Source organism: Pseudorca crassidens, chromosome 1 (assembly GCF_039906515.1).
Source record: "Pseudorca crassidens isolate mPseCra1 chromosome 1, mPseCra1.hap1, whole genome shotgun sequence".
Lineage (NCBI taxonomy): Eukaryota > Metazoa > Chordata > Mammalia > Artiodactyla > Delphinidae > Pseudorca > Pseudorca crassidens.
Window position 1 is genome coordinate 26,078,759 of NC_090296.1, and position 9,037 is coordinate 26,087,795.

Sequence of the window (9,037 nt, forward strand, 5' to 3'; positions counted from 1 at the left end):
ATTACATTTTGGCCAAGTCATGTTGGTTGGATTAGCCTGCAGACCTCACTGCCACCTAATAAAACAGGCAAGGACAGATGAAGGAAATAGCTGTAACTGCAGGAGGTAGTGTCTGGATTAGAGGGTGCTGACTCACACTGAGGTCACCAGGGCGGGGCTTGTCGAGGAAAATGACCCTCCCTGTGAAGGTACAGTTTACCTCTTCCTGCAACGTGGCAATCTGGACCCCACTGGAACCCCTTCGTCAGTGCTCAGTAAACTTGCTTAATGGAACCAGGTATTTAAAAATACTCTATATTCGTTTCTTCCTTTTTCTGGGAGTAACAACAGGCCTGGAATTTCCTATTCCAGGAAGGCTGCCTAACATGCTAGAAATGCAGCTGCTTCTTTTCAGGGATGAACGCGACGAGGCAGTAGACAGTGGTTTGGACTTGAGCACTGGCTCTGCCGTTATGGTCCTTGTTCCAAATTCCAACTCTGCTAAATTATCTGTTGTAGGGTCTGGGATATGCGTTAAGAAATCCAAGGACTAGGTTCTTGTAAAACAGAAATAATGGTAGTATCTGTTTCATAGGGGCTAAATAAGCTACTGTAAGGGAACTGCTTAGTACAGTGTCTGGTACATAGTAACCGCTCAATAAACAGAAGCTTAGTGAGCAGAAACCCAAAGCCCACAGTTCCCTTGGTCACAGGGTGGGGAATCTTTCTACACCTCAAACCAGCACCTGGTTGATCACCTCTTCTTGGAAGACGATAAGAGGCCATGCAGAGTGGGAAGCCCAGGATGCCACCTGGACCAGCGATAAAGTTTCTTGGTACCGTTCACCCCAGGGAAACTCCACCCCACATTTCCCTCAGTGAGGGGAAGAGACCCGTTTTGCCAGTCTGCAGTATGAAAGGACATGAGCTCAGGAATGCCTGCTGGTGAGAAGTAGGCTCTTTTCAGGCCTCTTAATTGCATACACTTATGCAGAACGGAGATAAAACCCCTCCGTTGTGTTTTTTTGTTCAAAACCTTCAAGGGAACTCTTAATACCAGCCACCCCGTCAACACAGGTTCCAGACATGCACGATTTTTAAATTACGTTTATTTAGCGTATGTACACATAAAAGAGAAATCACCCTCTGTTCCCACCCAGCAGAAAACATGCACAAACCCAGGGTATACATGAAGGGAAGGGGCCCCGGCCCCAAGTTAGTGGTTGGGATGGTGCAATCCTGTAAGTCACAAGCCCCAGTCAGGAGAGGGCTGGACTGAAGTGTTCGGCGGGCTGTACCCTCTGCTGCTGTTCCTAAAAGAAGCGTGCGCCGTAGCCAAAGGTCTGTCTGATGCCCTCAAAGTAGTACCGCTGCCAGCCCTGCCGTGTCCTCTCCTCCTCAGGGGCAGGGATGCCTCGGCCTTCCACACACAGCTCAGTCTCTCCATTCTTGTCAGTGAAGGTCAAGGTGATGGTGGCAAAGTGCCCTGGGGAAAGGCAAAGGGGAAGGAGGTTTCAGATCCAGGGTTTCCATGTGGGTCTGAGGCTAAGGGGAAAAGAAAAAGTTCTGGGGGCAATGGCAATAAATACACATGCTTACTTACCTTCTGGCCAAGATTTAAACCTCCACTTCATCACAATATGTTTCTCAGGGATCTAAAATAATCAAAGAGGTCAGCCTATACTATAGACTGCAACGTATCCAATCCTAGCAAGCATCACCCATCTGCCTTTCATACGGAGCCCATCATCTGCAGCTGTACTACTGATGAGGACAAAGTGGACCAGAGTTGGTAGCTCCTGCACTGACATCAGCCACAGCCTCTCCTCTTACTCCTAAGTTGGGTCCAGTCACCTGTGCCCACGTGAAATCTCAGTGCCACAAACAGAAAGCCGTAAGCCACCAATGTATCTAACCTCTCTTCCATGTTTGATTTTTCCAGGAAGAAGCAATTTTACCCCACTGAAGAAAAATGTATATGAAAGCAAGAGAATTCAATTGTAGCATTCTTTTGAAAAACAAAATGAGGTTTTACTAACCAAAGAGATTACAGCCTTAAATTTTATCTACAGAGCTGAAAAAGAAAAGGAGGAAATGTTATTCTTCTGACCAGACAAGAGCTATATCCTGGCAAGCACGTACTCACCAGATCAGTGAATTCTCCAGAGACATTGCCATCTACCAGGTGAAACTTGCCACCTTTGTCTGCTTCTAACATTGCAGGAGCATGGGTAAAGGCCTGAACAAGCTGCAGAGCAAAAGGAGGTAAGAAGATGCATGGCTCTCAGTGGGACCCAGGAGAAATGCCAGCTGACACCTGTATGCCTCAGCTCTCACTTCCAAAGACACTACTCTGCCCAAGAACCAGGTTTAGGCTCTTTTCTGTTCCACTAGAGACCAGGCTTCGACTCAAGTAACTCTTTCTGAACCTAGGATGCCATTATTTCGAATCCATTTACTTTTCTAACAAGAATGATTCCAGTGGTTCCCACTTACATGACCCAAAACTAGCATAAACGAGAAAAAAGAAGACGAATCCACTTTGATGAGTGGGTTGAACAAAAGTGTTTTCCCTTTGCCTCTGAGTGTACAAGGAAAGCTTCACGGTTCCACTCAGCACTTCCTCCACACAATGCGGGGATGTGCCCACAACTCCAGTCACTCGGGACGGCAGATGCCAGGAGCTGGAAGGACAAGACTATACTTACCTCCTGAGTGGTAAAAACTCTATAGAGCTCCTCTGGTGATGTCAGGAAGGTTTCTCTAAGGGTGATCTTACAAGTGGGGATTTTGACACCAACAGGTCTTGCCTGGGTTTTTGAAGGAGCAGACTTAGCCTGTGGAAGTGGCAGTGAAATTGTCAGTTTAGAGTAATGGTGAAACCTCAATTAACAGGGCTTCAGGGATAGCCCTGCTATTCATTCTCACAAACTTTTTCACCCCCAAGGCTAATTATTCCAGAGAGTTAGAGGAAATTTATGTGCATGGGCACTTCAGTCAGAAGGAGAACTTTCCCAGAAAATCCTCAATGCCACTCTAGGTGAAAAGAAGAGTGACACTCATTTAAAAGCCCATTGCTGAAGGGCACACCAAATCATAAGGTACTTCTGAAGAGCCCCACGTGATTCTCAAGCAGAATTTCTATGCTTAAATAGCTGGAAGCAGCACCCCCAGAATATCCTTCAGTGTGCTGACAAAAGGGCAACAGGGCTGAAAACCAAGTGCTGAGCCCAAACCACACAAGTTCCATCTCCAGAAAAAATATTTGCTCACCCTGCAAATGCAGCGAAATCGATCAGTCTCCTGTTAGGTGAAGTTAGTGATCTAAGTAACCCCTGATACCTTGATGACACCTTTAGTATCAAAGTATGAAATGTAGACATAATACTTAAGATGCATATAGGTGAAGACCACCCTGCGTTCATAACCTCCTCACTGGGGTTAAACGCAACAGTCGGACTCTGAAGTCCCTGATGGCTTCCACTTGCTCTAAGGGGTCTGTTATAAATGAATAAACACCAGGTTAAAGATGGGGAGACAGACAACTACACTCTGTGGACTCTCTACAAAGCACCAGCTCTGGCTCAGAGGTTAGGGTGGGAGAGAAAGAGCTGATATAGAGACTTGTGAAGGAGGCAGTGCCTTAACTCCCTTTCCAGACGGCCTCCCGCCCCAGCACATGCGGACACCAGTTACCTTGTGCTCCTCAGTTTTCAGTGCTGGCTGCCCGGCTGGGTCTACTGACTCTCCATTCATTGTAGGCAAGATCATACCCTGCGTGAACTCTGAAAAGATAAAATCCCAGCTCTTGGAAGTTATTTCTTAGTAGCTGAGACTCAAGGTTTCATTGTAGTTTGACAAACATGGCCATCTTAACTCAGATGGAGGTCACGACAAGGGAGGGAAGAGTAATCCACTTTAGCGTCTTTAACTTTGATCTATGCCAGACAGGTATCTGAGTGTATGCTACAGAACACAGTATGTTCACTGGGATTATTTTAAACCCGACTCAATTAGAAGCATCACGACTTGTTAAGCGTACGTGAGGTCTACTGTGGATGGCAGCCAATGAGTGCAGCGGCACTTCCAAAGACTTCAAGAGTGTGCCAAGATACCCACAGCTGCAATTTAGTCCCCTTTCTCCACTCTGCCTTGCCTCTGTAGGACAGCCACAACCAGTTATGGCATCAGAGCACTGGTTCCCACCAAAAAAGGTTTCACCTCTATACCGGTTCCCTCTGATGATCATCTGTACTCCGACGCCAAGATCAGAACACACTGGCAGAATTGGAATTCTAGGGGACAGCTGAGCTGACTACTATTCACATAACCCTCTGAATGTCCCTGGAGAATGCGCATCAAAAATGGTGCAGGACACTATGCTCACGTGGTGAGTCTGGGGCTGCCAACTCTTTAGATGAGCAAGTCTAACAGAAATACAATCTCAACCTCAAATGTAATATTAAATTTTCTAGTAGCCACACTAAAGCGTTACAACAAACAGGTGAAATTAATTTTAACGATATACTTAACCTAATATATCCTAACTACCATTTCAATATGTTATCAGTATCAAAAAATTACTGAGACATTTTACTTTTCTTTTAAATACTAAGTCTTCAAAATCCATAGCGTTTTTTGTACTCGCAGCACATCTCAATTTGGACTAGCCACCTTTCAAGTGTTCAACAGCCGACATATTAGACAACATGTCTCTAGATCTTTCCCTTACTTAAGGTTTATAGACTGATTTTTAGATGAAATAAGCCTCCTCCCCCCAAATTTTTATCCATTTGCCAAAGAAAGACCTGTCAAGCCCCTTAATTAGCATCTGACTGGTGGAAAACTATCTTCTCAAGGCACTCGCAAGTACTCAAGGGATACCTGTTTTGAGGGTGCTGATGTAAATTCCCATTGCTTCTCTTAGAAGTTTCACCCCTTCTTCCTTCATTAAGCCCACGAGATTTGTGTCAGGCTCATCCTTGGCAAGGCTCACACTAATCTGAGTGAAAGACCAGAAGTAGGTGGTAAATAACTTGAGAGGCACCCACATTGTGGAATGTCAGTGCTGAGCAATCAGATAACTGCTAACATTTCCAAAGGAAATGAGGGTTGAGGTTTTTGTACAATCCCCATGAGTGCTGCTTCTCGAGGTCTCTCTGCCAAGACAAAGGTGGCTAATGTTAGAACCCACACTACTCACTAAAGCAAAGTAATTAAATAAGCACAAGCTGCTCTGGGAGCTCCCGATGGCACCAAAGACCCAGAGAATCATCTGCAGACTGGGGTTCTGAATGCTGGGGCCAAGCCTGGCCTGTCATGTTGAATGACAGGTCATTTTTCTCATCTGAGAATAAGAGGATGTGGAAGACTCAGACAGATGAGGAAACAGAAAGCACAAACCTCCACTTCATCCACGCTATTTTCATCAGACAAATTGGGGATCTCCACATGGCCCTTGTACTGCACCCCAGACTTAGAGGTACCTGTCAAAAGTAATGCAATGTTATCAGTCTCCTTCTCTTCTCTCCTCCTCTTCTGCTCTGGCGTGCTAACTACTATTCTGCTTACGCTTCTTTTGGACAACTGAACTGACCTTCTTTATTCTAAGAGAATGCCATGCCAGATGCAGCCACTGCCCCCCACCCTGAAATGTCCTTCCCCAACAGATTTCTTGAGGCTGTGCTATTACAGTGTGGGACCAAGAATCATGTGAATTTGGCACCAGCATGAACTCTGCTAAGGAGGACTTGGTTGATAGTCAATACAGACAGCTCTGCTAGAACGCTTGTCTGGAAAATACAAATTTGTTCCAATACTATTGATATATTAAGGGACGATTTGATCATAACATGAATTTCATGTTTGCTTATATGTGATTTCATCCTTGAGAAACACTAGGTGAACCCAAAGAAACCCAAACCCAGCTGAATGGAGCTGTATAGGAATACGCGAAATACACATCTCAAACATCTGTCTGCCAGTGACTTCAGTTCACTGTGTGTTAGGAGCCACGCCATCCACTAGTGGTGTTATAATGCTCCTTCTCTTTTCAGGTGACTCCCCTCCACCACCTCACAATAACCCACATGCCTCAAGGCTTCTGACGCCCACTTTCACAAGCAAACTTCAGGTCTCTGTCAAGGTAAAGCATCATATTTATCATGTTATTTATGTATTTCTTATGATTTAACATGTGTCAACTGTGCCATCAGTTTTTACATTCCTAAATTTAAAGAAAATCACTGATAAAACTTTTGAGTATAGTGTCACGTCCCTAACCCCATCTTCCCTACAAGCCCTGTGGTTTTTGTTGAGAGACTCTGCATAGTGTGGTGATTTTTAGAAACACATGTGTCACGTTATAGCAGAACTAACTGTATTTCAAAGTTAACTCACAAAACACTTATTTATCTTTACTTCTCTAGGCCTCAGTTTCTCAATCTATAAAAAGGAGACTGGGCAAGATGATACCTAAGGTTCCTTCCAGACTGCTGTGCTTTAGTAGTTTAAAAAACAAAAAAAGACGATAAATACATTTCCCCTCTTTATTAGCATTCACTTGAGAAATGTTTATTGAAACAAAAATTTATTTCATGCTTTGCCCCATACATGTACCCTTTTAACTTTACTGTCTTTTAAAATTCAGCCTCCCAACAGTCAGGACCATCTAACCATGGGCCCAATTCTATGTTAATATCTTCACAAAAGGGACATTAAGCTAGAGAACAAAACTGACCCAAGTTATAATCACATGCAAGCTTCATTACCACAGCACTCTGAACTGTTAGGGTCACACTGGAGAGGGTTAAAAAAAATTTAAAAAAAAGAAAGAAAACCAAAAAACTCCCCCTCCCCACTTTAAAATCATCCAAGAGGCAGAAATAGCTAGTCTGAGAAATGTCACATTATATGTCCCAACACAGACCAGGTCCAAAGATTCAGCAGCTCAGCTGCTTCATCACTGGGGACTTGTGAGGCTCTGATAGAGGAAACCCATTAATAGTGTCCCACAGTGGCAGAAGAATTTCAGCATCCAATACTGTTTTCAATAGGACTCCAAAACAGCATTATCTCTCTTGAAAAAAGTTCATAACCTCTCAAAAACTGTTCTCCCCGGCTCCTGAACAGGTCAATCAAAACGCGGTTAACCTCTGTCCTAAAAGCCAAGCATAGACTTACCTGTCCAGTTTAGTTTGATGCTCCACTCATAAAAGAAGATAAGTTTGCCTTTGCGATTGTTAATAGATGCCTCTCCATCAAGCTTATTCACTTCTGTCACCTCGCACTTGCCTTCCTCATTTTGCACACGCACTGCCAGGAACAGTGTTTTCAGCTTATCTGTGGACCAATTCGAAGCATCTCTCTCTGTCCTGCAAAACAGAAACAAAGCTATGGACCAGCAGCCAAATGAAGGATACAACTGCTCGCTTTATGCAAGAGCATCCAAGGCTAAAGGAGGCTGGAAAAGAACACAAAACCCTCAGCCCCACTCCAGCATGTCCACAAACGTGTTACTCCTTATTGACAGTATGGGACCCCTAAAAGGAAGACCAGGAGTCCCATACTGTCAATAAGGACAACTGCTGTAATAGAGTGGTTTCAAACTAAATGGAAAATTCTGCTTTCCTTTCTCAGCATGATGGTGCTGGGGTCAGCATTAGACGCTTTAACGTGGCGCCCCCGTCTGACCAAGTGGAAAACTGTGCACATCTTGCTGAAGTCAGGAGCACACAACGGGGCCAACAGAATGCAGTATTGAGCTAAAAGGTCCATAAACGAATAAACCAATAATCTTGATCTCATTAGCACAGTGTTTTGACCTGTCAAATTCAGGCTATGCTATAAAGGCTCTACACATTCTATGCCCTCTAAATGGCCATGAAAACAATGTAAGTCCAGCACTTCAAAAACAAACAAAAATTAAGTCAAACACTGTGTTAAGAGGAAAGGAGGCAGGCTGAGATATAGAGAAGAAAAACTATCTACCTCCCCATTTTCTAACTAGTAGAGAAAACAACAGTAAAAAGAGCTGCAACAAAGTAAAAATACAGTAAAGACAGTATGAACAAAGTTCACTGGACTCAAAAGATAAGACATTACTTGTAGAGGATTTCATGAAGGACAGCAGACTTTTAAGAGTGGTTGGGTTATAAACCATGATTGCCCGGCAACCAGGGGCAGTCCCTGGAGCTACAATACAACTAACTTAATAGTTCCGGGTGACAGGCCACGGCGCCTTCAGGATCACTGGGCTCTGGGCACCGGCAGAACACGTTCTAAACCTTAGCCTTCTGGAGTGAGGCAGCAGTCCCCTATGACTGACTTTTAATTCCACCCGTAAGCCGGAAAATAGGAATTCCAACCCTCCCGAGACTAACACTGCAGTCTCCCAACACAATCCACGGCGGTTTGGGTCTCACTGACTCCTACGGCCACGAGTGGGAAGCATCTCCCCGCTCAGGCTGAATGCAGCAGCCAAGGGGTTCTGTTCTCATATCTGAAACCCCTCGTCTGGGGCGCAGCCCTCCATGTCGTCCCCCCGCCTCCCCCGCCAATGAAACGGAGGCCGGAGGGTGGAAGGACCTGGGACTACGGACCCCTGTTAACAGGAAGGACCCACACCCATCTCCGGGCAGGAAAGGCTGCCTCGGCCCCAGCTTTGTCCCGGCCGAGGTTCCAGGAACCCTGCAACCCTGGCCCGGCCGGAGCGCTCCCGCGGCCTGGCCCGCTGGCCCTCACCAGTGCCAGTTGTTGACGTTGGTGGCGTCCGCCCGCTCCTCCACGATCCAGCGTGGGTCGCCCTCACCCCACTTGGCCATCGGCTCTCCGGTCGCGCCGCCACCAGCTCCCGAGCAGCCACAGCCACAGCCTCAGGACCGCGCGGACCCAGCCGCCCGGCAGCGCCTGGAAACTACTAGAAGCGGCCGCAGAACCTCCTGGCTTGCTTTTCCCTCCACCTCCCCGCCCCCGCCCCCTCCCCGCCTCAACTTCCGGCTCCTCCTCCCTCCCACCAGGTGCTTCCGTTCCGCCTCGCCGGACCTTAACTTCTGTCTGT

The 9,037-nt window shown here is 46.0% G+C and overlaps 1 protein-coding gene and 1 long non-coding RNA gene across 4 annotated transcripts; one reads left to right on the top strand and one right to left on the bottom strand.

Annotated features, from left to right (window-relative positions):
• The first annotated feature begins 146 nt into the window (after positions 1-146).
• Positions 147-4,733, top strand: LOC137219953 (uncharacterized). The gene is made up of 2 exons (XR_010941329.1): positions 147-277; positions 2,052-4,733. It is a non-coding gene; the product is annotated as an uncharacterized lncRNA (long non-coding RNA).
• AHSA1 (activator of HSP90 ATPase activity 1) lies at positions 1,069-8,954 on the bottom strand. Of its 3 annotated transcripts, XM_067729291.1 has the most exons (9): positions 8,722-8,953; positions 7,162-7,352; positions 5,383-5,465; positions 4,864-4,981; positions 3,676-3,764; positions 2,688-2,816; positions 2,126-2,227; positions 1,583-1,634; positions 1,069-1,465 (listed from the first exon to the last, which is right to left on the bottom strand). In XM_067729291.1, exons 1-9 carry the CDS (start codon positions 8,799-8,801, stop codon positions 1,293-1,295), a joined length of 1,017 nt encoding a protein of 338 aa, XP_067585392.1. In that variant the 5' UTR covers positions 8,802-8,953; the 3' UTR covers positions 1,069-1,292. The 3 variants fall into 3 exon arrangements, with proteins under 3 accessions (XP_067585392.1, XP_067585408.1, XP_067585398.1); XM_067729307.1 differs by lacking the exon at positions 2,688-2,816 and having other exon boundaries at positions 8,722-8,954; XM_067729297.1 differs by lacking the exon at positions 2,126-2,227 and having other exon boundaries at positions 8,722-8,954.
• Between the last annotated feature and the right edge of the window lie 83 nt (positions 8,955-9,037).

Coding starts and splice junctions, on each gene's coding strand:
- AHSA1 (XM_067729291.1), bottom strand. CDS start 8,801: ATGGCCAAGTGGGGTGAGGGCGACCCACGCTGGATCGTGGAGGAGCGG. Junction 5,466..7,161: donor CATCAAACTAAACTGGACAG/GTAAGTCTATGC, acceptor TACTTTTGACAG/GTACCTCTAAGTCTGGGGTG. Junction 2,817..3,675: donor TGAAAACTGAGGAGCACAAG/GTAACTGGTGTC, acceptor CCACTTCCACAG/GCTAAGTCTGCTCCTTCAAA.